Source organism: Xiphophorus hellerii, chromosome 6 (genome assembly GCF_003331165.1).
Source record: "Xiphophorus hellerii strain 12219 chromosome 6, Xiphophorus_hellerii-4.1, whole genome shotgun sequence".
NCBI lineage: Eukaryota > Metazoa > Chordata > Actinopteri > Cyprinodontiformes > Poeciliidae > Xiphophorus > Xiphophorus hellerii.
In genome coordinates, this window is record NC_045677.1 from 21,604,070 (window position 1) to 21,631,915 (window position 27,846).

The following is a 27,846-nucleotide window of genomic DNA, read 5'->3' on the forward strand; positions in this document are numbered from 1 at the left end:
AACATTGTGAAGTCAAATAATGGATAACACTGAACTTTTTATGTTTATTTCAACCCTTAAAATAATATTTTTTTTGACTTCAGTTAAAGAACTTCACTCTGAAAAATTTAGAAAAATCCAACCTTTCTTTAATTTTAATCAAGTGATCAAGAGATTTTTAATTAGTAATCTATGCTTACCTTTTTTTATGGGGCATGAAGCAGATCTTTAAACTTGACTGCAAAGACTAGCAGCTCGTCTAAACTTACACACATCTACATTCAGAGTAATACAACTTCTTGTAGCCACTGTTCAAAATGGGAAAGACAAGAGAAGATCTGTAAATTGCTACAAAAATATCTACTCATCTGAAATAGATCATATTTACCGTGAGTAGAATCACTAAAAAGGCCAAAACAAGCCTCCATGAGGTAAAAACAGATCTTTAGCAGGAGTGCCAATCATTGTGGAAGGCACCAGATGTGACATAAGCTACAACAAAAACTAAAAGAACTAAGAATGCAACTGCCTGTCTCGTTATGAAATTATAAGACGTTTAATTTTATTAGCTACTTTCCGAACACTGTTTATTTGCAATGTGATTTGTTAAGACGGTTCCACATATTAAGTAACGTTTTCTGTGCCGATGCAATTTAATCAGCCTAATCGGCTGTTGGCACAGTGTTGGCGGTCTCACTCTGGAAAGTCTTTAAGGCTCGCAACAAATATTTAATTGTTATTTCACTAAACATTTTCTCTTCATTAGAGTGACGGCTTTAATTGTGATTCATAGGCACAGCTGTTTACAGAGTAACATGATCTAAATAATGTATTAAAAAGCTGAACAATATGGCTTTTTGCAACATCTGTTTGAAACTGGGATTAGCCACAGACGTATATTTTGGAAAAGAATCTGATCACTATTTTCAAAATGTGAGACTTTTAGTTTTTGTTTGATGTAGAAAAATTATTTCTATCCATATTTTGTGACTGAAACATTTAATATTTTTGTCTTTCTCATAGCACAGATAATTTTTTTTATTTATCGTATAATATTTAGATATTCCCTTCCTGTAAAAGTGGTATAATTCAATAAATAGTACATATGTAGGAATTTAAATGTATTAAATAAATATGTTTGCAAATATTAAAATATGTCATTTTAATAAATCCCCAAGTAAATTTTTGAGTATTTTTTTTTAATAAAATGTTGTAGTTAGATAATTACCAATGTTTTTAACGTATTCTTAAGACAAATTTTAATAAATTATTCTTGTATTTAATTTTTTAGATTCTAATGTTGATTTATTTATTGGATTCATTTTTATTCTTGTGAAATTTTTACATCTAGAAATATTTTAAGAGTTATTTATGTATTTAATTGTGGCATATTTTGACTTTAATACAGCACAGAACAATAAATTAATTCAATAAAATAAATCCAAACATACAATGAATTCAAGTTCTATCTATTTTTATTCATTTTAACGATGTATTCAATATACCATTTAAAAATTTAGAGAATTATTGATAAAATAGTATTTATTTCATGTATGTGCTTTCAGTTTTACTTACAATATAAATATATTTGTTTGACATGTAATTCAAGCATTGCATTGTGGGAGATTTGGACCTAAATAGCCAGAGAAGATGATGAAACTCATTTGGTTTAGTTGTTTTGGAGCAGAAACATCTAAAATATGCAGGACTTGTCTCATGTTTGTTTAAATTTGACTAATCCTGGGATCAAAGAGAGACAGCCTGTCTGTAAATTGCCTTTCAGACACACTTCATATATAGAAAGGCATTTGTGAATCCGCCTGTGTGCTCACCATGAAGCCAATGTGTAATAAAAATCTTCTAATCAAACACATCCGCCCCGAAGATATCCTCCAAGGTCCAAATAAAATGAGCTCTGCTCCGTGGAGCTGGAGTGTGGTCATAATTTACCTAAATGATTGATTGCACTGATAGCGCTGAATTAAAACAGATGATGGATTTTTTTAGGAGGATGGGAAACAATTTAGGTATCTACTTTGACAAAACAATTACTTTCCTGTAGCCTCTGTCTAGACGAACTCCAGGTGATGATACTCTCCTGGAAACCCACATATAGAGTTTTTCAAAATTAGCTTTTTTCATTTACATTTTCTGTTACTTGCAGTTATTTTTCTACTCTGGGGACTCCTTCATTAGGGGGCTGTGCACACACTAATAAAGCACCACGTACTGGCAGGACTTCACGCTGTCTGTTTTCCCCCCATGGAATTGGTGAGCGTTATTTTCCGATGGTAATTAAATAAATCCGTTCCAGTTTGAAACCTCAAGTTGTCATGCGCTCATTTGTTTCTTGCTTTTATTAGGCGGGGACGTGTTTAACGCTGTGGGGCCACAATCCTCTTTAAGCTTCAACTTTAGAAATCTGATTAGAGCTCTTCGACTTTGGAGGACCAAATTCAGAAAGAGCAACACAAACGAGACTCCGCGACGCCTTCGGTGTAGTGTTACAAAAATAAGCAGGCGGCAATCGAGAGTCGAACTCCTGGAGCCGTTTCTAAATAACGACGGAGCCGGTGCTATAATGAAAGTCTAAAAATAACCACAATGTGCTTGTGCGCGCTGTAATTTGGCTGAAAATGTGCTTCCGTTCAGTAGAGAGTGTTGCTCTTATGTACAAAGTTGCATCTCTACCTTCTTAAGTGGCAAACAAACAGGAGGGAGAATGGAGCAGCAGCAGTTCAGAGCTGCAGCTCAACGTTTCTTCACATTGAGTGAGATTTTATACAGAAGACTGAGGAGCGACACCGACCAGACAAAGTGGACTTTGAAGGTCTGCTGACTTTGATCTGGTTGACAAATCCAGCCTTAAACAGGGACCGGGTGTCTGTCTGCCTGCAAACTTTCTCAGGTGTTAAGAGTCCCTCTGCAGAACTGAGTTAGTGTACACCAATATGGCTGGAAAGCTTTCAGGTTCTCTGGGGAACAACCTGTTCTGTTGGGCTTTCCCTCTAGTCTCAAATCCAGACTTCATACAAATTTTCTGTTATGAAGTTCAGTTCCTTTACAGACTGAAATTTCAAAAAGTCAAGGGAGTTTTTGTTTACAGTGGACTGCAGTCTACCCCCAGTTCAGTAATGGTACTTTTTCCCCCCGCTAAATATTCAAAAGGAAATGCTATTTGGAAAACTGCAATACCTGGGCACAATGCTACTTGACATAATATTGGCTGATGTTTACAATGCAACTACTGCAGGTCGATTTAGTCCATTCATTTTCATTGGTGTTGATTGGCTGTGGGCAAAAACAGCAGTAAGCTAGACATATATTAGCTTCTACAGCAGTGAAAACCGCATATTTGGTGTTTGAACTAATACAACAGGCAGTTATAAGTGTTTTTAGAGGAGTCAAATAAAGAGGGTCCACTGTGATTCTGAATGTCTGTCCCTTAGTTATGGTTTAGTTATCTGCATGGCTCCACAACCTTGATTCAACAGAATAGTGAAGCTTGCCTCTGATTAGGTTTTGTGGTCTAAACGCAGGTTTTCTTTTATCAAGGCCAACTTAAAGGGTTCCTCCACTTCTTTAATGTCAACAAGCTGCATGACTTTTGGAGGCAATTGGCAATTCTGGATTATATTTAGGAATGTCAGAGTAAACATGGCAGAACACTGCAAAAACGCAAAATCTTACCAAGTATACTGTGTCTAGTTTCTAGAGCAAATATTGTAGTAAATAAATAAGACAAAATTAACAGGTAACTTTTCATTAAGATATAAAAGCTCATTTAAGTTATTAATTCTTTACCCTTGCTAAAAAAGTACTGGTTCCACTGGCAGATTATTTCACTCATAAGAAGACATTTTTCCCATGCTACAACTGAAATAATCTGCAGGGGAATCAGTACTTTTTCAGCAATATTAAGAACTCACATATCTTGGTGAAAAGTTACTTCTAAGCTAGCTTTGGCTTATTTCAAGTGTACTAAGATATTTGGTCTAGAAATTAAACTAAAAATACTTGGTGAGATTTTGTATTTTTACAGTGTAGGGTTAAGATCTGCTTTCTTGTTGGAATACAAAGGGAGATTGCTGTTTATGGATAAAAGTGTCATCTAAACTAAACTGTGAACTGGTGAGCATTTTGTTTAAATGGGTAAAATCAAACCTCTAACCAGTCAGTGTATAACTGAACAATGAGGGAAGTGATGATGCTCTTTACGGTGCTTCTCCTTACCCTCGACTTCTCCTCCAGTCTGGTCATCATGACGATGGTGTTGGACCTCTGCTCCCACACCATTCTCCAGAAGTCGCTCAGTGTCTCCGGCAGAGGCCCCTGAGTGGCGATGTAGGCGTTCTGCTTCCTGTAGCCGTCAATGTAGTTGGCGTTGATGTAGTCGCTGCCTGGAACAGCTGCAGCACAGATGGAAAAAGTGCCAATATAATAAAAAAGTTATGAGAAATCAGACTGAAATACCTCTTAACGCACGTGAAGTAGAGTCTAAATAAACAACCGCCTCGCTCAACAGCAACTGGTGAGGGTTTAAGTGCCTCCACGAGCTCTTACCATCCACAGAGGTGAGGACCACTCTGGAGTGGTCATAAGCGATGACGTTTGCATAGCGATTCTTTGGCTTGTTCACTTCCATGTTGGAGTTCTCCCAGGTAAACTGCTGGCCCGGATCGATGGACTGAGCGAGGACAGGAGAAAGAGGAGCAGAAAGCAAACAGCAGGGAGACAGAGACAGAATGATGATGAGAAAGAGACGGAGAGGTGGGAAGGGGGGCAGAAGCACAAAAGGATACTTGAGTTTTACGTCGGCCGAGAAATGGAGGGAAAATTGCTCTGCTGTCGCTCAGCTAGCAGAGGTGAGCTCCGGACTGCAAAAACCTTTTTACCAGAAAATACTGTTTACCCTCAACATGTCTTTGAAGATTCATCATCTAGCTGGAAAAACCGACATAATGCTGCTTATCCTGCAGCTGCTTCTCCTGGATTATCAGGTTAAAGGCTTGCTTGACATTTGACGTTATTGATGCATATTAATGAAGAGAAACCTCCAATTGTGCTGATTTAAATCGGTTCCAAAAAGGCCATCACCTACAGCCTGAAATCTAACAATTTCATTGCTTCTTCTCGTCTAATCTTTCTATTTCTGTCGCCTTTCATGTATTGTTGTTCCGCCCGTTCTCCCGTTTCAGGCAATTCTCTCCTTGCGTCATTTGACTCCTGCAGAAGAGGGACGGTGGACTGCATACTTATTGATCCTGGGGAGATATGTGATGGCCTCCAATCCCTTGTTGGATAATGTCACAATGTCTCTCGCTATGCAGCATCGATCCCAACTCTTCCTCCTCACACCACAACCTTGTCTGGTGTTTCCACAGCAAATCCCAACTCCCAACAGCTTTGAACGACGCAGGAGTAAAATATTGCAAAATCATATGCTATGCATGCTGGGAGAACAGGTGAACTTGATGTAAAAAGATCCCAGTTTGATCACATTAACCTCAGAGGTGCATATCTTTGAATTATAATACCATTAAAAGGCTAATTTGTTCAGTATTTCAATACAAAAAAGTTAAACTCATATCATTTAGAGTCATTCCACTCGGAGTGATATATTTCAAGAACTTTTCTCTCTTTATTGTGGCTTATAGCTTCTAAAACCCTAAAACTCACATTGCCAGAAAATTATGGTGTTATATAAGACCAATAAAATGGGCTTTTAACACTTAATAGTTATGTTATGACCATGTTCTGGTCTAACGGTCATGGGGAAGACTGCTGACATGACAGGTCCAGCAGACAGTTGCTGAAACCCTCTAGACGGACGATAAGCCACAAAATGATTGCTAAAGAAGCTGGCTGCACGCCGAGAGCGATGTACTCAAACATATTCATGGAAAGTTGAGTGGAAGGAAAAACTATGGCAGAAAAAAAGGTGCATAAGCAATGGGAATAACTGAAGCCCTTTTTTTCCATGTTAATATATTCCTGATGTGTCTAGAAGCACCACATAATCGCACATCAGTACTCGGTAAGCAACTTGAGGATATGTGCCTCATGTTTTAGATTTCAACCATTCATGCTTTGCTTCACAATCCACAACTGACTTAAGTCTGCAGCCATCTCCACTTTGCTTTCCACTCAACTTTCCATCAGTTTGCTTACATACAACACTCCAGCCAACAGTATTTCCCACTAAAAGAACCTTTTTGCTGTGAATTTTCATTCGCTGTAAGTTGTGATATTAAAAATGAACTGAAATGACTTGAAATATATCACACTGTGCTTAACAAATCTGTGTAATATACAAATGTTCCATTTTAAATTGAGGGAAATTTTTCTGGCTCTGTTTATTTTTAAAGATGAAGAAGAAGGTAGTCAGCTTCTCTCTGTTGACTTTTGTATTCAAATTGCAGCAACAAATGCAGCAAAATGCCTTGAAAACTGCTTCATCCCTTCTGAAGTCAACGTCTACGTCAACATATAAAATGTGAAGAGTTTATACGCTACAAATCCTTCAGTCACATCTACAAATTACTCAGCCGTGTGAGTGGTGGGGGTCGAGACCCGTTGCTGCTGATGAGCTCAGCATTGGCAATTTCTGTGCCTGGGCTCGGCACCATGAAGAAAAAGATTTCATTTGCTGTCAAAATGTGTCATACTCATTTGAGAGCCTGGTGGAGACAGCCGGGCACACAAGAGAGGTTGACAACTAGCAAACAAGTTGGGTAGAAAAGGTGAGGAGCAGATGCCTAAGGTGCTCCCAGTAAAAAACTGAAAATACTTTTAAAGGAACGTAATGATGGCTCTATGACGACTGTGGCGTGAAGTTGCTCCTGGCAATCTAAAAGAGACTGACTGGGAACTTGCACCATGCCTGATTGACAAATTCTGCTCATTACCCAGCGTGTTCATTGCTCAGCGTGTTGTGGACTGGAGTCGGCGCCGCGGAAACCAAGTGTCAGGCTGCCTAAAGTGTCGGGGGAGAGGAAGTGGCGAAGCCTCTACAAATTTTGCGCCTTAGGGTACGGCTCGATGGGAGCAGCCGGCGAACGTGACTGTGACAAAGCGCCAGAGTTCTGCCACGGCGCCTCGGTTGGCGCGGAGACGAAGGGCCATCTGCCGGGCCACGGAGGGGGTCTTCCCTTTTTGCAGGGATGGGATGAGAGCCGGGCTGATTGCCCACACTCATTCAGGCTCCTTTCTGTGGTTAGGTTCATTTAAACTAACTCAACGGGCCGGGAGGGCGACGGCCTGGAGAGGCAACACATAAACCGGTTAATTGAGTGCAGAGGTTTACCATGGCCTAATAACCTCTCTAGCTGGCTGTTAAATTTACAGCAGATCACAAGAATGAAAGAAAAAAAAAGGGGGAAAATATACACTAGAATTAAAAATTTACTTGGTCTAAATAATCTTTGCATAGTTTGTCCCACATTATACACATTAAACCAATTAGGGTTTGGTGTATGCTTCGGTTTATTTCATATTATTGGATGTTTTTCTTGTAAAGTGCTTTGAGATGACAGTTTACTGTTAATTGGCGCTACAGAAACAAAATGAATTTCCACTGGTATTCAAAAACAACTAATTATAACAGCAAAGTGACAGATCCAAATTTAGAGTTCTTGCATTAAACAATATCAGTTGTAGTAATGTGTGCTACAAATCCCTTGTTTAGAAATGATTGTTTATTGGTTTCACTGCTATCAATACTTTTACACAACCAGGTCTGAATTTGTGGTCTCCTCTTTTCAGCTCAAGATAAAAGTTTTCTATGGGTTTTAGAACTGGACACCAGGGTGGCGGTTGATTTTGTGAACCATTTCAAAACCATTATCATTGTGATAGAAGCCTAAATGATGATCTTTGGCAAGTTTTCCGAGTTGAAATTTGCTTCAATTACATTTATTTCAAAACAAAACAAAACAGGGACTTAGTTAATAATTAGTTTCTATGTTGGAATTTTTTGCCCAATGAATAAATTAAGTCATATTATTATTAGACTTTATATTAAAGTTTGAATTTTGCATAATTTTGTGTTACTGCAAGAAAAGATGTACATATTTTAACTCTTTTTACACAACTTGACCAGCAGAGCCAAACAAATTTGGCCGCATGGCCTGTTTTGGACGATAATTAGTCATTAGTCTTTTGCAATCCTGCTTGAGTGTTTAAGCAAGGACAAGATTCTAAGTTACTGTTGGCAGACAGCATATTTACAGCGATGCAAAAAAACTAAGAAAAACTATTTCTGCACACATTTAGGAAACCTTCGATGTTCAGCTGAACAAGTCAACCTAATTAGATTCGTTAGCTTCAATAGTAGCAACAGTTTTGGGCTCATTTGGGCAACTTTACAAATTAATTTCTTACTTAATCTTTGTGACAACATGTTTAATAGTACTGCTACTTTCTTTAGACCAAAAGGCAGGAAAAGTCTTTCTTGAAAGAGAACTGGGGCTTTGCGAGATGAAATGCTAATCAACTAAAAAACAAAGTATGATTTTGAAAAACCTTTCAGCATTTTGTTGGAAATTACTGCAACAGAAAATATCTGTAGCATATTTGTAGCTTTTTGTAGCTGCGCATGTGTTTTGTAATCAAAATGTGGTATTCAGTGTTCTCCTGGATCAGAATAGACAAGGATTGTTGTCCAATAATATTGTTGTTTTTTTTTAAAGTACGTAATATCTTTAACTAAAATTTATCATGACAGCGATAAATGAAAATTCTTATAAGAAATCTTGCACGATAAATGCCCATCCTAAAGTGAAAGGTGCAGCGATCCTACCTCTGAGTTTTTCGCCTCGTCCAAAGCATCTGCGGCTAGCTGGCTAGGCTAGTGACCAGATTTTGTCTGCTTTATTTTTAAAGGAGTATTAGCAGTGTGACGAAAGTATGAGCGCAAGTGTACTTAAATTAAAGTCTGGATTTTACCTATGCTTTTCAATTAGATTATGTAATTGCAATAAAACATAAATTTACTCCAATAATTGTGGCCAATGCTGTTAATGTCATTCCTAGAAATATTAGACTGCAACACAACTTTTCTAGACTTAGAAACATCGGTCACAAGCAGTGATATAGGGAAGAACACGAGCTTCTAGATAAAAGCCAAGATCCACAACCTTTCCGACCGCCTTGTTGGAACCAACATTTGAGCAGCCCTGATTAGAGCAGACAGATCCAACAATCGGAGCAAATAAATAAAAGACAAATCGTGTTTTTCTGTATTCAAGGATGCCTCTCTTCTTCATCTAGCCATGCTCAGAACCCCAAACCAACTATGTAGCACTTTAAATGCAAATTTGCTCCCTCCCCCCTCTTCTTCTTCATTTTTTTTATTCTTTCCGGTGAAGAAGAACACTGACAACAGATAATCCCTCACCGAGTTGCAGCAGAGAGACCTCCTGCACACCTCCCCAACCCTCTCAGAAAAATCCCCATTCTTCTGGGACGCAGCAAGACGAACACAGATTGCTTAAGCGACTTGCCACCTGCTAGGTTTGTGAAAAAGCATCTAGCAGCATTTAATGTAAGTGTTGGTTTCCTAGTGGGTTTGGTAATAGAGTTGTGAAAATGACTGAAGAACATCTATGTAAGAAGTCTCCCATAACCCATTAGAATACATGCATATGAGATCAAAAAGGGGGAAAAAAAAGGGGCCTTGCTGATCATACAAGGAAACCCATTTATATACTTGAAAGAGGAGGAATCAGGAAAGCTTTGCTCTTACCTCATACTCCTGGGAGAAGCGGAGGCCGTCGTTGGCCTTAAGTCTCTCTATGTGGTCAGCCAGGTCAATGACAGGAATTGGTGGATGTTCCCTCATTCCTGGAGGAAGGAGCAGAGAGAGAAAGAATGAGAAATGGCATCCAACCTGCACAGAAACAAACGGTCAGACCGCAAGGTGAGTGAGGCTGCCGGTGGGACCATGAGGTGGCTGTGACAGTGAGGAGAGTGCAAGATTTTCAACAACGCATGAGGAGACAGGAAAACAGGCTGGTGACATTTTGGTGATGTCGTCATGCCAAATGTGGGGGACAGAAGTGGGACTGGCACGGAGATGCACATGAGTGGAGTGGGTAAGCATGCTTCTTGAAGGAAGCGTGAAGCAGACATCTCTCCGGCCAGTGGTAGAGGTGGTGGTGGAGCCGCAGCAGGGACCCACAAGCCTCTACAGATCAGACACACTGTCACTCCGTACCATGAGAAGGCAAGAAACTGACTGGTCACCAGCCAAAACTCATTTCTTTGAAATCCCTTTTCCCTACAATAGGCTGTCTTTCGGCCCTGCCTGGAGCGCTTGGGCTGGATTAATTTCAAACAACCCCCCTGCTGCTCTCTAGCTTCCTCATCGTTGGGTTATTGGATGATTTATTGCTAATCTACCGACACAAATTCATCCTGTGCTTCTGAACTTGGAGAGGCACTTAAAGGAACTCGCAGTTCAGGCCTTACATTTACATGCACTCATCTCCGGCATGGATATTACCAAATTTTGGGCTTTTACTGATAAAATTTGGACAGCTCTTTTTCAGGATGATGATACAACTTTGATTAATTTTAATAACAGAAATTGGGTTCACAAGTTTGAACTTATGCCAGGACTCAAATAGGAGAACAACCCAAACCTCACAAGAACTGTAGTGGAACGAATAAAGATGGATAAAATTAAGCATCTAGAATGACTCTGAAAATTCTATTGAAAAGTTAACTCCATAAGTAACAATTCAGAGTAAATTTATATGCTTATGTAACTCCAAATTAGAGAAAAACCTCAATAAATAAAAACTTGTTTTGCCTGTTCATTGAATATATTTGTGGTATCATCCTTAAAAGAAGAGCTGCGTAAAACATTGGAATATATAAATGCCCTTCAAGCTGATTGATGATGGCTGTATGTAAACCTCTGACAGGCATTTTGTACCTGTATATTTAAATGAATACAACACATGGACAACCTGTGAGGTTAAACCATGGATTATTGTTAACCTCACACAGTGCAGACACTTTAAAAGGGTCTTTAGCTGAGCGCATCTGTGAGGTCAAGGGTCAGGCTTTCAGGTGACAGACCTTTGCAAGCTTTTTATTGCATTAATGCTAATGGCTGATGGCCACTTTACAAGATGAGGCCTGACCCATTACGCAAATTTAATCTTATCTCACCGAGGGGCCACTGAGCGCATTACCATCAGTGTGTGCGTGGTTGTGCGCGTCTTTTACGGCTACGTTTTTGGTTAAATGGAGGGTGAAGCCATTGATAACAAGGCTAATGTACAACAAGTGCAACTGTCCGCACTGCTCAACTATCCATGAAACCATGCAGGCCTCTGCTGCCGCATCTTAAAGGTGATGTGGGAAAGTTCACAGCCAGTGGAAGGCCATTGGCGCATCCTTGGAGTGCCAGAGGCAACAAGCTTGTAAGCTTGTGATGTCTGTCAGGATTGCATCGGGGGAATGGGTTCAGGAGCGAGCGAGTGAAGAAGAAAAAGACTGCATGTGTGGGAAGTATGCTTTAGGTGAGAAAACAGACTAACTTGGAGTGTTGGGGCAGCGATGAGTGCTGGGACCTGTTGAGAGAGGACAGTAAAAGCAGGGAGGAAGTAGAAGACTTGATCAATGGAGGAGGTTCAGGATCACACTCTGGCCAGGCTGGATCTGCACATAACCTATGGAGCTAGTTAACTCGGAACAGCAGATGGTGATGACCCATCTCTGGGCAATTTGGCCAGCTGAATACAAGTGAAACAGAGCTCAACCTAAAGAAACTCTCCTGTGACGTCATGTATAGAGTCATGAACCACTGACTAAATGGAGATACAGTATTTCTACAAATGTTTAGACCTTTTAAAGCTTTCCACAACCTGCTTTATTTGGATTTTATGTGGTAAACCAACACATAGCTGGATGTGTCAGTACTTTCTAGAACCACTTTTTGCTACAACTACAGCTGCAAGTAGGGCTGGATGACATGGCTGAAAAATGTATCACGGTATAAGCATTTTATATTAGTCAATAATAATAATTGTTTATTAGTTTTTTATTTTAAGCCTGTGAAATACTGCCAAACTAGTGGCATAACTTTCTTGTTTTATGCTGCAGTTTTCACTCAATGGCGTTGTTTATTTAAGCAGTTATGAGGCAATTGGCAAAACCTGGAATTCAACAGATTGTTGCCAGGTAACCACAAGTTACTTCACAGGATCTTGCTTGGTAACCAAACAGTGAGAAAGTTAGTTGATGCCACCAGGTTTTATTAGCCAACAGTGAGAGGTTGAGCGGCTAAAACTCTGGATCGGAGTTCAGTGAAACTACTGAACATTCTATCAGACTTATTTTCTATAGATATTGATCACGTGTCTATCGCAAAATTGTTATAGATTTATTGTCCAGCCCTAGTTGCAGGTCTTCCTGAATGTGTCTCTGCCAACTCTCAACATCCAATTTGTCCGCTCTGCTTTGTAAAACAACTCAAGCTCAGACTTCATGGAGAGGAACCACAATTTCTGCTGCAAACGATTGATATAATTAGGTCTGGACTTTGATCTTATTTTAAACCCACAAAGCAGTCAGAAAAGAACATTTATATTGCATTTGAATAAAAAATACAGACAGGTACGAGTGTTTGCAGTCAGACTAATACTGAAGTTGAAAACTGCAAAAAGGAGGCAAACAATGATAAAAAAGACAGGCTAATTTGCTTTATTATAAGAGCTTGAAAACATCCTAAAAGGCATCATTAAAAGAGAAGTCTTTGACTGAGATTTAACAGAAATTGTACCTTTCTGAAAAGACTCAGTGGGTTGTGTTTGTTCTTTTCCAAATTGTGGCAATAAAGCGTAGAACGCTCACCAAAATGACACCTGCTTTGTGCAGAAAAGAGGTAATTTCATAAGCTGAAATTCACCCTCTCTGTTTCTCAACTCGCTGCCTCAATCCTCCTCAATTTGCACCAACTCTAATTTTAACTCTTCCAGCTAAAACAGTCACTGATGACCAGCCCATGTACACAGGGATCGTTTTTATTTCAACCAGAAAAACACATTTGCTCGCTGTTTTGTGCAAGGACTTTATTACAGATATAATGATCAAGTTAAATTAAAATTATTATGAATCCTTTCAGTTGCAAACATTGCTTTGCAGAACAAAATGTAATCAAATAGCAGATGTTCAGCAGATGCTTCATTTATTAACATCCTAAATGGAAATATGTTTGTGTCGATAAAAAAATATCATCCAAATTTAAGAGACAGGGGGCTTATATTAATCCTCCTTTCTTTTCTTTCCTTTTTAGTGTCCTACCTCCCTTCTTTGTGTACTGCCTCTCCTTGTACCCTTTTTTGTGTCCTACATCCCTTCCTTGCACTCTTCTTTGAGAACTACTTCTGTCCTTGTATCCTCATTTTGAACTACTATCTTCCCTTGCATCCTCCTTTGGGTCCTCCTCTCTTACATGCATCCTCTTTTGTGTCGTTCCTCCCTTGCATCCTTCTGTATGTCCTTACATCCTTGCCTAGAATCCTTCTTTGTGTCCTTACTCCCATACATCATTCTTTGTCTCCACCCCTTTCCTTGCATCCTTCTTTTTGTCCTACATTCCTTCCTTGTATCCTTCTTTGTGCCCTATTTCTCTGGTAGCAAACACCTTTTTGTCCCTCCTCTCTCCTTGCATCCTTCTTTTTGCCCTACATTTCTTCCATGGATCCTTTTTTGTGTCCTCCTTCTCTGGTTGCATCCTTCTGTATGTCCTTACATCCCTTCCTCGCATCCTTTTTTGTGTCTTTCCTTTCTTCATGTCCTACGTCCCTTCCTTGCCTCCTTCTTTGATCACTACCTCTGTTCTTGCATCCTTCTTTGTGTCCTTCATCCCTTCCTTGCAACATTTTCTTTTATTGTGCTTTACATCCTTTTCCCCTTGCATCCTTCTTTCCTACCACTCTTACTTCCTTTTCATTGTTTTATATTTTGTGAACATAAAGAACTCAGTTCTGGAAAGTTGGGTTGGAAAACTTTGGTTTCTTTACATGAAAACCGTGTATGAAATTATTTCCTTAATCTCATTCTACTGTCCCTCTGCAAGTTGTCTCTAAATCCTTCATCAGGCTTTCAAAGGTAGAATCTGAACAAGGTTCGTCAATGATGAAGCAGGTCAGTACCTCCTGCTGCACCAAAAGGAGCAGAAGACATCTGTCAGAAATAAGCAACGCCGATCCAACAACAATCAGAATCAGAGAGGGAACGTTCACCTGCTGGGAACGAATTAAAGGCAGGAAGAGAGAGAGAGAGGATGAAGGCTGCGGCTGTTCAATATTCACCCGGCTCCGAGTCTCATACGATTTCACCATCTAGACGGAGCCTCGGTGGTTTTCGATAATCACCACACTTGAAGCTACACATAGAGGCGGTGAGGGAGGAATAGAAGGAAATAAGTGTTGACGTACAGAGAGAGTGAGAGGGGAGAGAACGAGAGGAAAAGAAAAGAGATTACCCTACAGGGGGAAATGGAAGACAAAAGGCGAAAGAGGTGGAGTGGGAGGACGGCAGAACGGGGCTCTTTCAAAGTGGCGGCACTGCTTAATTCCACTGCAGGGGTTCAAAGGGCTGTGTGTGTGTGTGTGTATGGCAAATGGGATCTTTAATAACCCGTGAGAAAGGACTACACACACACACACACACCAAGGGACGCACAGTCAGACGCGTGCACCGGGGCTGACATTTTCCCTCAGCTCTATTGTTCCCTGGGCCCGGCTCACCTTGACATCAGAGGCAGCAGGACTCATTACCAGCTGGGGGGAGAGATGAGCGAGCACCAGGGGAGGAGGAGGAGGAAGACCAGGAGGAAACAGGAGGAAGGCTGATGCTGCAGAAGTCTCCCCCACCTTCCTCCTCCATCCTCCACTTCACTGCTGCATGCGTGTGGACAGAATCTGAATCTCCTCATCCTGACTTGACTCGAACTGTCAGCTGGCCATGATAGCCACAAAAAATTAATCTCAGCTTCACAAAGAATGAGCTTTTGTTTCTTTTCCCACCTGAATCTGTGAAACTAACAACCTAAAATAAGCAGGTCATGTCAAGGTCAAAAAATAATCAACAGATGAATAGAAGATATACAGTAATAAGAATCCAGTTTGAACGTAAAAAAAGGAGAAATTATATCGACATCGAGGAATAGCATGGAAGCTTTGTGTGTATCTTTTTCACAGCTTATGAAGGACTAAATGCAGAACACTGCAAAAATACAAAACCTTACCATGCATTTTTTGACTAGTTTCTACTGCAAATATCTCAGTACACTTGAAATAAGACAAAGCTAACTTACAAGTAACTTTAGAGCAAGGCATACAAGATATATATTCTTTAATGTTAATGAAAAAGTACTAGTTCAACTGGGAGATTATTTCTCTTATAACATGGGAAAAATGTCTTGTTATAAGTGAAAAAAATCAACCAGTAGAACTAGTTCTTTTTTATTAATATTAAAGAATTATTGACTTACAACAAGCTCCTATATCGTTGGTGATGCTCTACTTTGTGTTGACAAAATCCCAATAAAATCCACTGAAGTTTGTAGTTAAAATGTGACAAATGTAGGAAAGTTTTAGGCTATTAGACAAATTATTTGTAAAACCCAACTTGACTGAGACGGGATTGTTGTGGGGTTATTAATCACCTGGGGTTTGGTAGTTGAGTCGTCTCATCTCTACGGGGTCGGAGGAGTTGCCCAGCAGCGAGTCCTTCACGCCGCCTGAGTGCTCATCTTTCGGTAAAGGTGACGCCCGCTTTCTGCAGAAGCAAAAGGAGAAAACAAGGCGATGAATTCACCCTGCTAGTATTGTCTTGTCTGAAATAAATAAATATATGAAAAAAGCTCTAATTTAGTCATCGGTTTTGCAGGAAAACTCTTAAGCAGAAATGACAGGATGATTTAAAATGACATTAATAATTACTATATGCACACACTTTGACTCATTTGCACGCTTGATGAGGTTAATGGTGCATTTAATGGCTCTTGAAGCTACTTCTAAGGACAGGAAACTCAAGAGACAGTGGGGGCCATGGGTCTCATTCCCATTAGTTTGAAAGGAAACTTGAATTTAATATGTTTGAAGAAGCACCATAATTTTGCAGGAGTGGGCTAGGTTGCGTTTGTTGCTGGATCGGTGACAGCTGCTGTGTGGAAACGTGAGTATGTGTTTGCAGAGATTTAAATGTGTGCTGCGGTGGCTGCTGCTGCTTGCAGGCGTGCGCGTGTGTGTGTGCTAACAACACATTGTGTTTACTGGTTTCCCAGATTGAGAGGAAAACAGGCGGCTGCTGTAATTAGCTCATCAGCTGGGTGGCACAACACTGGATAATTAGACCAGTTCTGCAGCACCTGTGCTGCCAGGCCCGGCCGCGCCGCATCCAGCAGAACAGAGCAGCGTCGCTTGGACCGGCTTAGCGCAGCCAACCATAGGTTCGTCCATCAGGCAGAGGAAAGTAACAGCAAACGCAGCCTTGCCTGTATTCAGACACCCAGCATCTGTTGACACGCAAACAGGCAAACAGATGCACACACACACGCTCACCCACACACGTACAGCTGCAGACTCGCAAACCTCCTGACAGCAAATGGAAATGGGCAGAAAGAAGCATCAGGGCGCCCCGTGGAAATTTCACATCTCATTGCACTCCATTTGCAAGTGGCGAGCATGGTTTTAAGAAGGAGCGGGGGCCTTCTGTCGAGGCTCGTCGTGGCGAGAATACACAAAGTCTGCGATGCACGGCAAGCCTTAACCTGGTCCTCTCCTCCTCCACCCCCCTCCGCTCTGCTGCCGGGCCTCGGACCTCACCGCCACCTGTTATCTCTTGCTGTAGGGGCTTAAGCTAATGCTGCAGGCATGACAGCTAATCTCTGACAAGCATCTCCTCCTTTCCAGCCGAGAGCTGAGCCAGACCGTGTCCAGTTTTACCCGGAGATCGCTGCTGGTGCCGCGCAAGACTGAGGAGCGGGGGTGGGTTGTGAGGGTCTATGAGGTGTCCAAACTTTTTGGCATGGGGGCCAAAAAATGTCAAGTATTTTTCTTTTTTTTTATAATTGCAAAAACTATTTTACTTTTTTGAGGTTTATCTGCTAAATAAACAACAAACTAAACAGTATTTATTGGAAATAAGCAAAGCACTTAGATTTCTGTAGACAATCTTTCAGGTTGAATATCTTTTTCTAGATGTGTCTTTTAAGCAACAAGAATAGGATTTTGCTCGCTCTTGCTTTATTTTGCCAAGCTTATTAAATGTCTCCATTTCACTTAAAGCTCCTGGATGCTTTAGATCACCATTACTAATAAATTGAAATTAAAAGCAAAAACCTGGATGAATACTTTCTGTTGCACCTTACATTTTCTATTTTAAGCTTCTAATTGCATATTTTCCTAAAGGCTTGGCATCAGGGAAAATTTCACCATAACCTTGTTTTTAAATGTGTATCTGCATTAAGTGTCTGAACTGGCAAACCAAATGGAAGCTATTCTTGAACTGTGCTCAAGGGCAGTCTAAAATTGACCCAATGGCTACAAATGGCCCCCCGCTCACACTTTACATGCCCTTGATCTATGATGTAACGCAGAGGTCAAACTCAAGGTCCGGGGGCCAAATGTGGCCCACCGTAGCTTCTTATGTGGCGGTTGAGGCTACTGGTGGCTAGCTGCTAATAAGTCCTTGTTTAGTAAGAAAAGGTATATTAGCAGCTTTATTAACAAAAACCCTCAGTTCTGACTCCTGCAGTGGAAACGGGGGGAGGGGAAAAACTAGCTAGCTGGCTCAAAAAGTGAGCTAGCTAGCTAGCTTTTTTGCGTCTGTCATGGTTTAAGTGCAAATTTATGGCTAGTTGGCTGGACAATGTTCGCTTTTGCCACTGGATCATTTCTGTTGCATTCATTCTGTGCAAAAATGCTTGACACTATAGATGTTAAGGATCTCTCTTTTCTGTGGTGATAAAGGTCTTAAATTTCACTCATAATGGTCTTAAAAAGGTCTTAGATTTAATTTAATTTATGTCCATCTGTTCTATGAAAACCATAAAGAACCATATTTTTATTTCCATTTTTAGGTTTAAGAATGCTGTATGTAAAGTCAAACTTTTAACTTTTGCGTAATGAAAAAAACCCCCAACTAAAATTAGTTATTCTGTTGTGGAATTTCTGCAGGATTTGCTAGAAACAGCAAACCTTCTAACACTATCTTTTCTAACACCATTTATCTACATAAATAACTATTATTTCTGTATAATTTTGGAGTTCAGGTTTGTACTTATAACGTGACAGAATGTGGAGATATGAATAGTTTTGCAGTGCTCTGCACCCTCTGACCCAGGTGATGCTTTGGTGCTGCTGCATAGTAAACATGTCAGAAAATCCATGTGGGGTTTTCCATCTCTGGCTCAAAATGAGACTGAGGACAAGTGAAAACACGAGTACGCAGAGTGTGAGGTACCGAGGAGTCTTAATGAGGGTAGAACCGGGCCCTTTGTTGAGACTCCTGCCACCAGGAAGCAGAGAGATGCAAAAAAAAGGGCTAAAAGTGGAGGAAAAGTGTCTCAGTGGAAAATGTCAGCCTAAAAAATGAGGACGTGTTTTTTTGAGCAGTCTACCCCCTCCAAAACCCCCACCTCCAATGTCTGGCATTTACTTCACAATGGCCCATTCAGCAGCAGGTGATGCCTTGGCATATTCAGATGGGCCCAATCTTGGAGGGGCACACTGTGACTTGCTGGATAATGAAACACAGCATGGAGACAAACCATGGCAGACAGGACAATCTGAGGAGGAACGCTGGCTCTAGATGTGGAACATGCACTGGTACACGGACGTGACCCGGGGGTTCCCTCAACCTCAGCTGTCAGGGGGTGTAGAGTCAGCTGCTTCGTCTTGTAAACCTCACCAAATTGGAGCAGATAACCGCTTGATTTCGTTTTACTCCTGTTCTGCTTAAATGTCCTTTTTTGTGCTTTCAGCAGCTAACTTTGCACCCCTACTGAGCTCATGAAACAAATAAGAACAAGTAGTGGTGCATGAAGTTATGATGCAACGCTCAGAGTACCCACCTTTCCTGCTTGCTGCATTCACAGGGGCAAGAAACAAAAGATAGAGGGGGAGGAGTTAATGTGTAATAGCTATTCATGAACTAAAAATATCAACAACTTGAAAGCACAAGGAAAGAGAGAGGAGAAAAAAGAGAATAACAGTTGCAGGAGGCTTTTGTAGAACAGGCTCATCACTGTTTGCTGCTGTGCTCTGCAGGAAGCAATAACAACCAGAGCTACAGTGTGATTATTCCTATGCACATTTACCACCAGTCCACAGTGAAAAGGCCACACAGCCACCTCCCCACAGTCCCTGCTGTCAATCAGCATCCACACAGAGAAAGGGACTTCCACACAAGAGGATGTGCTACTCAGCAGCGAGCTGTCTCAAGGCCTATTATTAACCGGCGGCTCTTTAAGTCTGCCGGAGACAGCTGCTGCACAGGCTGCCGATGGCAGCTCGGGGAGGCAGGTATGATGCGAGACGCAGAATCCGTAATGGAGCTGCCAGGACGAGGAAGAACGAGGGACTTAATCAGCAGGAAGGGAAGGGAGGTAAATAAGGAACTTCAGGTTCAAATGGGATCCCTACAAATGTCCACATCACTATTTTAACTGCATTTTTTATTATGTTAATATTAGGGCCGGAACAATCAATCGTCATTAATCAATTACAGAATAAATCGTTAGCTAATTTAGTAATTGATTAACCGTTAGATGGAGCATAATGACTCTAAAAAAGGCCATTTACTGAAAGAACAACAGACTATAAGAAGTAATTAAGCCAAAACTGTATAAAAAATATATACAAATTCTGTACTTAGAATAAAAAACCTTATTTGTTTAATATTTTCTACTCAAAACACCTCAAGAAGCATAGTTTTAGCTTCACCTGGTTCAAGTTCTGTTAAAAAAGAGAAACTGTTGCTAACCAACTTTTCTTATCCAATTATTAATTTGCTAATCTGAAAAATACCCTGTCGACTTGCCAAGCAGAAAGATCTGAGATCTGAGGATGCAGTTGCATCCTTTGCTACAAAAGGAATGTTTATTTTCTGATTTAAACACATTATTGAATGATTTGTTTATTTGCATTTTGAAAGTATTGGATTTATTGTTTAAATATGCTTAAGGGGTTAAATAAATGTGCAAAAAATACAGTTTTTATCAGATTAATCAATTAATCATCAGAATTGCCTTTAGATAAATATTACTCACAAAAAAGCTTCAAGTAATCTTACATCTGGACTCTATTTACTACTCTTTTTTTTATTTAGAAGGTGTGTAGTAAAGGAGGCAAAGTAGAAATACACACCACACTTTTCAGATTTGTATTTGTTTACAAAATATTAAAACCATCATTCTTTGCCTTCCACTTCACAATAATGTCCCAGTTGGTGTGTGAAATAGCTCAGGTTGTAAAAATATTTTCGCAACTCTTCCTGGACTGCAAAAATACAAAATCTTAGAACATTTGAAATAAGACAAAACTAACTTTTGAGCTTGTTTTAAGTCAATAATTTCCGATAGCAAATTACTGGTTCCACAGGCCGATTATTTCACTAATAACATGGGAAAAATGTCTTATTACGAGTGAAATAATCTTCCAGTGGAACTAGTACTTTTAAAATTAATATTAAGAAATCATTGACTTAAAACAGGCTGAAAAGTTGCTTTGTTAGACTTGTCTTGTTTTAAGTATTCTAAGATATTTGCACTAGAAACTAACTGAAAATACTTAAAAATCATATATTAACACATGAACGACTGAAAAGGCGCAATTAGAGCTCAAGAAGAAGAACAACAGAGACAGTGAGAGGAGTACGATTCTCCACAGCACCTGTTTCTAATCATGGTGCTCTGCACAGGGGCAGCTCAAGCGCTTTAAAGAGATATTGACTGAGCTTTTAGCTAAGCCCTCTGCTGCTGCCGCCTGTTTCTTTTTCTGAAGTGACCAATGGTGTTGCCAAAACACATTTTTCACTTCTACCCTAAGCGCGTTTGACAGCCAGGCTGCGATTTTATTAAAGCAGGTATGTCAGCTGCCAGTTCATCTGACACTTAACACGGCATTGTTGACAACTGCCAAGTGGGCCGAAATTTCTTTGTCTGAGACACAAATCAATCTCGTCTCCCTCTCTCCATGTTCGAATTCTACAACAATTTGGGAGAAATTGGATCTTATTGTTTCGCTTGTGAGCAGTTCAAGAATTTTTTTTATGACCATTACTAATGAATCCAACAGAAACCTTTAATCACCGACTTTGCTGCCGTTTCACTTAAAGAAAAGCACAGGAGTGGAAGCCAAAGGCGACTTACTTTTTAAACAGAAGGATGGCGATGACGATGATGATGATGACGACCACCGCCAGCACGGGGCCCATGACCCACAACATCTCAGGCTGATCCCCAATTTGGGACAACTGCTTTGGGATCTGGACTGGGTCAGAGTAGGGGCTGGACGAAAAGGTCATCTGTCGGGAGAAAAACAAACAGGGTTTACTTCAGTACTGACCGTAGAAAACTGAAGATTTATGAACAACTACCTGTGATCAGGGCAGATGGTCTTATTATTAATACAGATGCCTTCTCAATTAATTATTAATGTGTAATATTATACTACATGGATCCATTAGATACAGATTAGAAAGGATTTTTAATTAACTAAGTTATTTTTCTTCCACACTTTTTCCTTCCACCCAACTTTAAATTCTGTTAACATTCAGCTTCTCAGCAGTGAACCTTTGTGGCTTCCCATCGTTTAGCAACTGTGAAGTCAGCAGTCTTTCTCATATTTGTTTCTTTTATTGGTCTATGTAGAGCTGAACAATATATTGAATCACAATATCAATATGCTTAGAATTGAAACTCAACAGACTGCTGCGATGCAATAGTTGAGATTACCTGCATTCTCTCTGAGCCTCTAATCATATATCTGGTGAATTAGTGGACCGTCCCTGCCGTTGGATCCCAGATATTATCTAGATTTCAGCGATCAAGATGCTAAAGTTAAAAAAAAGGGCAATATGCAGCATTAATATTGTTTTTGTTTTTTTTTCAAATATTAAGTGGCTCTGATTTTATATGATATTCAAATCTGCTACTACAGATTTCCTTCATCAACAAATAGCTCTGCATACGGTAAGTACTTCATAAAATTAAATAATATTGAATATCTACACAGATCAATCATTCCAGGATTTTGCGATTTGTGGTGCGAATTTATAAATATTTGCAAGGAATTTTGCTATATTTCCACTTAGGTAAGACGATAAATGTGACTCACTCACTGTATCGATCACAGACTATGACTTTACAACAAGTACGGCTGAGGCAGCAGAGTAGCAGACGTGAGAAATGCTGCAGTGGGAGTTAGCATCACTTAGATCTGATGTTTTTGATCATTTTTACGCAGAATTTGCTGGAAAACTCACAATTATGTATTAGTGCAAAAAAGCTATGGGGATCTCTTGATTTGGTTGTTCCGGATTGATTGATGCAATTTGGCATTTGGAGTCACAGCCACATAAAAGGCTATGGCGGTCCAAATTTGGCTCCCGGGCCTCGAGTTTGACACGTGGTTAAGATGAAACCTACATGACACTTTTTCTTGTGAACAAACCAACTGGATTAATTTAATTTCTTTTTATAAGAGTATTTCTGTTTGAACAAACCGAGATGCTGGATGACAGCAGAGGGGGTACGAGGGGAAAGGCAGAGAGGTGGGGATGAGCACGCGCGTCCCTTGGTTCCCTGAGATAAATGGGGGCACGAGGACTCATCTCTTCTTCATTAGTGATCACACCGTGACGGAGACAGAGGAGGAGGAGGCGGAGGAGGAGGAGGAGGAAGGTGACGGTGAGGGTGCGTTTCCACCTTGCTTGTAAATGAGACATCTTTCCACTTAACGTCTCCAAATTACGGCGTGGGGGAGGGCAAGTGGGGAGGCATGTGGGTGTGTGTGAGAGTGTTTCTGAGGGAGCGCGAGCAGACAAAGCGATGCAGTGTTTAAAGGAGGGAAAAAAGAGAAGAGAGAGAATAACTGAGAAAAACAAGCTGACAGACGAGAAAGAGGGAGGCGTATGTCGTTAGAGCTCAGCGTGCCACCTATTGAGTGTTCCTGGGATGTGCAGGTGGAGGGAGAAGGGGGTGACAGATCGCAGACCTCGGAGGGAATTGGGCTCCCAGCGTGCGGCGGGAGCGGCAGGGCAGCAGGCAGCGGTAATCCGCATCATTAGCCGCGCAGCAGCCCGCTCTTTGGCACACAGGCAGATATTAATTGGAAAGATAAGCTGAGATGAGCTCAAACAGTCTTGCGCCTCTGTCATATAGTTCTGTTATCTCTTACTCTTGGGCAACTGCCGGAAAAATTCACATTATGCGTGTGCGCGCGCTGCAGCATGTCTCAATCGCGCGCCGATGTTCGGCACACATGCGAGATAGCTGAAGAAGGAAAAGTGAAAAGATTCACATTTTCATAAAAACGGCGTCGGATCGCATAGCAACGTCTTTCATTTTGTCATTTTTCACAAACAGACGCACACACGGTGAGGCGGATTCACTGCGGCTCCGAGCGCCCGTGGGAGCGCCCATTATCTAAAGACGAAGGGAGAACGGAGCCGCTGCGGGACGCCGCCTGTGTGACGACACCTCCGGGCTTCCTGTTGTATGGGGATGGCCCAGAAAGAGGCTTAAGGACGCAGCCCTGCAGGGAATCCTGGGAAAATATCCCCCTTTTTTTTGCTGCAGTAACAAATAACTGCAGCTGTGGCTTCAGACAGGAGCAGAACAAAAAGAGAGGGCTTTTTGTCTGTTGGTCACGGCCGTGTAGTGGGATCATCCATTTGAACAGCCCTAATATCTGATAAAAGCTCAGTCACGCAGCTAATAACGCTCTTGGCCTCTCTGAGCCTCACAAAGACAGGATGAGGCTGTGAAGGAATGTGTGAGGCTGACGGTGAGTCAGAGACGGTCAGAGACTTCAAGTTGTCTCTCACAGCTCAGAATAGATGAGTAATTCTGTCTGCAGTCGGACAACGGAGGGTTCAGGGTTCACTCACTAGCTGCATTTCCTCTGAGCATTAAATTCCACAATTCAACATTTTTTAAAATAAACTTGCTTAATGGAAAAACTCATTTTTCCATTAAAAAGAAAAAATGTCAGCTCGAGGATGAGGTGGTTTTTTGGCCTTACAGAATAAATATATTTTTTAAAACTGCAATGGAAACCTCTTTTTTTCACATCACGAGTCACGTGATCAACAGCCGGACGTTACTCCTGGTGAAAACCATGAAGAAGTTAACAGGAAGTAGTAGGAGGAAAATGGTTTGTTTTTGTTTCTCTTCAATGTGCAGCTGGCTCCACCACAGCTCTCAAGGTTCATAAAAAGTTTTGTGTCATTCAAACGTGTTGACTCCATAGCGCTTCTGTAAAATCGCTGTCTACAATTTCCCCAAAGTGCAGCATAAGTAGCCGCTCCCAAGTAGAAAGGGTTTGTTGCTCCAATGCCTGAATAAGACGCTGAGATGGCAGTTAGGTGATGACCGCTACCACAATGGCTGAATTATGAATGCAAATGTAAGCATCTAGAGACAATATATGGATGGAAAAGACCTCACTTTTTGAATCCCAGTTGCCATTCCCAATCACATATTTGGAATTCATGGGAATTACAAACATACTCGCCTCTAAATTGAAGCTTTTCACTCCTCTTCAATGGAAAAATTGATCGACACAGAAACCTTGAACAGGGATTTGTCCCGTATTGTAGCGTTATCAAAACCCTATCTGGTGATCCGGAGTCTCCAGCTGTCAATAAGCTTTGTTTGAGTACTTAGGAACTCGAGTGTAAGAAGTAGCAGTAATTTATTTCACTTTGTTAGTCACATTTAATCCCTTTTTCACATTATATGCTTCTCAGAAGTCATTTTCAGCTAATTTAACTCAAGTGCTTACTCTATAAGACTAAAAGTGATTACAGAGTTGCTCCTAGACTGATGTTATGAGACAAAATTGAGAACGAAAATGAGATATTGGATAAAGATTTAATACGTTTCTGCTAAATCCTACGGCAGAAGGAGCAGCCAGTAGAAAGCATGGATGCTTTAGTCTCTAGAAGGAGTATTTGGTTATTTGTGTGCATCTGTTAGTGAGGGTATGTGTAACATCAGTTTTTCAAAGCCTTTTGTCTAACTCCTTTGAGCCTCTACAAGTGAGTGTGTTTGTCTAGGTCGCAGCCGCAGTGAGAGCGAGAGCGTGTGTGATTTCTGAGTTTATCTGAGGCGCAGTGAGTGAACAGGAGAGAGGGATGAGGCGATGAGAGACGGCACGGAAAAATGAGACACACACAGAGGTGTCATGGTGGCTAGCTTGGCCCGTGGGCTACGCGGCGCCCTCCTTCGCCACCCCAGACCCTTTGAGGAAGAATTATGTATGGAAGAATATTAGGGCCACCAAAAAAAATGAAATAAAAATCTTAGGTGTATGTCACTTAAGACATAAACCGGAATATGTTGTTAGTTCATGAAAAAAAAATCATGTAGCTATTTCTTTCTTGTTGTATTAATTGTAAACCTGCATCTCATTTGTACTGAGAGCTTGTCCCAAAATTTGAGTTTTAAGACTAGATTTGCCTGATGGTGCATAAACAATTTTGATTATGAGAAAAAAGTCAAAATCTTGAGATCTAATTCTGTCAATTTATGTCAAAATCCAAATGAATAAACAAATATCCTTAGGTGTGTGTCAAATATGTTGCTAGTGTGTGAAAATAATCACATAACTATTTCTTCCTTGTTATAGGATTCGTAAACCTGCATTTTATCCATACTGAAAGCTCATCCCAAATTTATTTTACAGGTTGGAGTTTTTTGCCTGATGGGACATAAACAATTAAAACAATTCTGATTCTGAGAAAAAGAGTCAAATTATGAAGAGAGTCAGAATTTTGCAGAAAAAAAGTAAACATTTTGAGAAAAGTAAGAATTCTTAGTTAAAAGTCTGAATCTTTTCTGTCTTTTCCAGTTGCCTCAATCTTCTTCCGTAGATCTGCCACATGCAGCATGTGCGCATTTGTTGCGACTCGCTGCTGACCCCCCTGGCTCCCTTGCCTCCCATAAAATGGCTTAAATAAGCTGCAGGGCAAGCGCCAGACAGGACAAACAAACAAACATGCACAGACGCCTGCTATGTATCCACAGCTCCCGCCGCCACCCCAGGGGTCCCGAGGAGCCCACACAGTCCCTTCACACTGCATGACAAAGTGAAAGACATAGAGAGGGCGGGCAACAAGATTTTAGTGACAAAAAGTAGGAGAAATATAAGATATCTGTCTTTATCTATGAGAAGCAGAAACGTGGCTACAGGGTACCGTCTACCCTTTGTCTTGTCCTGCAGTTTCTCCTTTGTGCTTTTTTCCTTCATTCAGTTTCGTCCTTGCATGTCCCGCCAGTCATTCAGCAGCAGAAAGGGCACTTCTTCCTTGCTCTTGAGCTGTCTGAATGCCAAGTCTTCATTTCAAACACAGTTATAGACAGAGTTTGCAATAAATCCCCTGAAATCCCAAAATACGGGATGGAAAATGCTGAATTACATCTAATAGTTATATAAAAACCCACAAAAGACGTTCGGCGTGGCCCAAGTACGCCGTGGAAAGTAATTTAAGAAATATAGCATCATAATTTCCATGAGTGCTCAGTGTTTTACACTCACTTTACATATAAAATACTGAAGATCACAAATTAACTTAAGGCAGATATTTCTGCAGTGGACAGATTTGAAATATAGAACTTGGAAAAAAGAAGGAAGGATGGAAATTAAATAAGGCAGCAGATTCGACTATATGCAGAAAGGGATAAATACATGGAAGAAAGTGTGACAAAGGAAGAAAGGAACAAATAGATTTAAGACACAAAGAACAGTAAAAAGAGTGGGAGGACACATCAAGGATATAATGGTGGTGGAACACAAAGAACAGAAAGAATGGCAGTGGGACAAAAAGGATGGAAGGAAAGAAAGAAGCAGAGACAACGTTTAGACATCAGGAAAGGGACTTAGGTCTGGAATTTTTCCAAATTCTTGTTTTTTTTTTCCAGACTGAGTTAAAGTCCAGAATTAAACCCAAATGAAACTGTGGACTTGCTATTCATCTTTTTCTGTCTCCAAATTCCAATAAAACACATCAACGTTTGCTCAGAATGAGTCTCTGCAACCCTTTACAACAAGAAGATCAATGTTTCCCTCTTCATCCATCAGGGGCTTCGACTTTAAGCCTGATTGGTGTCTACAAACGTAAAATGCATTGGACGCCACTTGGTAATTCTAGTTATTTTTTTCTTCAGCTTGTCCTTTATAAATAAACTAGAGTATCAATAAATAAAAAGCATCCAGATAACTGGAGGCGCCGCCTCTGGGAAAAGATGCTACCCGCTAGATAAACAATGCTAGTTGCCACCCTCAAAAACCTGCACCAGAAGACGCTCAAAACTAGAGATGCACCTAACGATTATTTTAGTAATCGACTCTATAGATTATTCTGAGAATCGATTAATCGGATTAACAAAAGGCCACATTCTGAAGATTTTCAGATAAATACTTAAGCTTTAATGCAAATAAACAAAATGAAATTCCTTTTTTAAATAAGAAAATGAACATTTTGTTGCCTAAAATACAATAACATAGGATTCCTTTACTGTATGCTTGATCATCTGTAGCAAAATACGCATCTGCAGCTAAAACAATGATTCTAACATCAACATATTGAAAAGCTCAGCCTTTTCTGCGTGACTTAACA

At 40.5% G+C, this 27,846-nt stretch overlaps 1 protein-coding gene across 1 annotated transcript in view; it reads right to left on the bottom strand.

Moving 5' to 3' along the window:
• LOC116722020 (receptor-type tyrosine-protein phosphatase F-like) overlaps positions 1–27,846 on the bottom strand; it is a 184,606-nt gene that overhangs the window by 22,918 nt on the left and 133,842 nt on the right. Inside the window, exons 22-26 of the mRNA XM_032566101.1 lie at positions 21,374–21,528; positions 15,665–15,777; positions 9,725–9,822; positions 4,543–4,666; positions 4,213–4,388 (exon numbers count right to left, since the gene is read on the bottom strand). Of these exons, the coding sequence (XP_032421992.1) occupies positions 4,213–4,388; positions 4,543–4,666; positions 9,725–9,822; positions 15,665–15,777; positions 21,374–21,528 (666 nt within the window). The remainder of the gene's footprint in view (positions 1–4,212; positions 4,389–4,542; positions 4,667–9,724; positions 9,823–15,664; positions 15,778–21,373; positions 21,529–27,846) is intronic.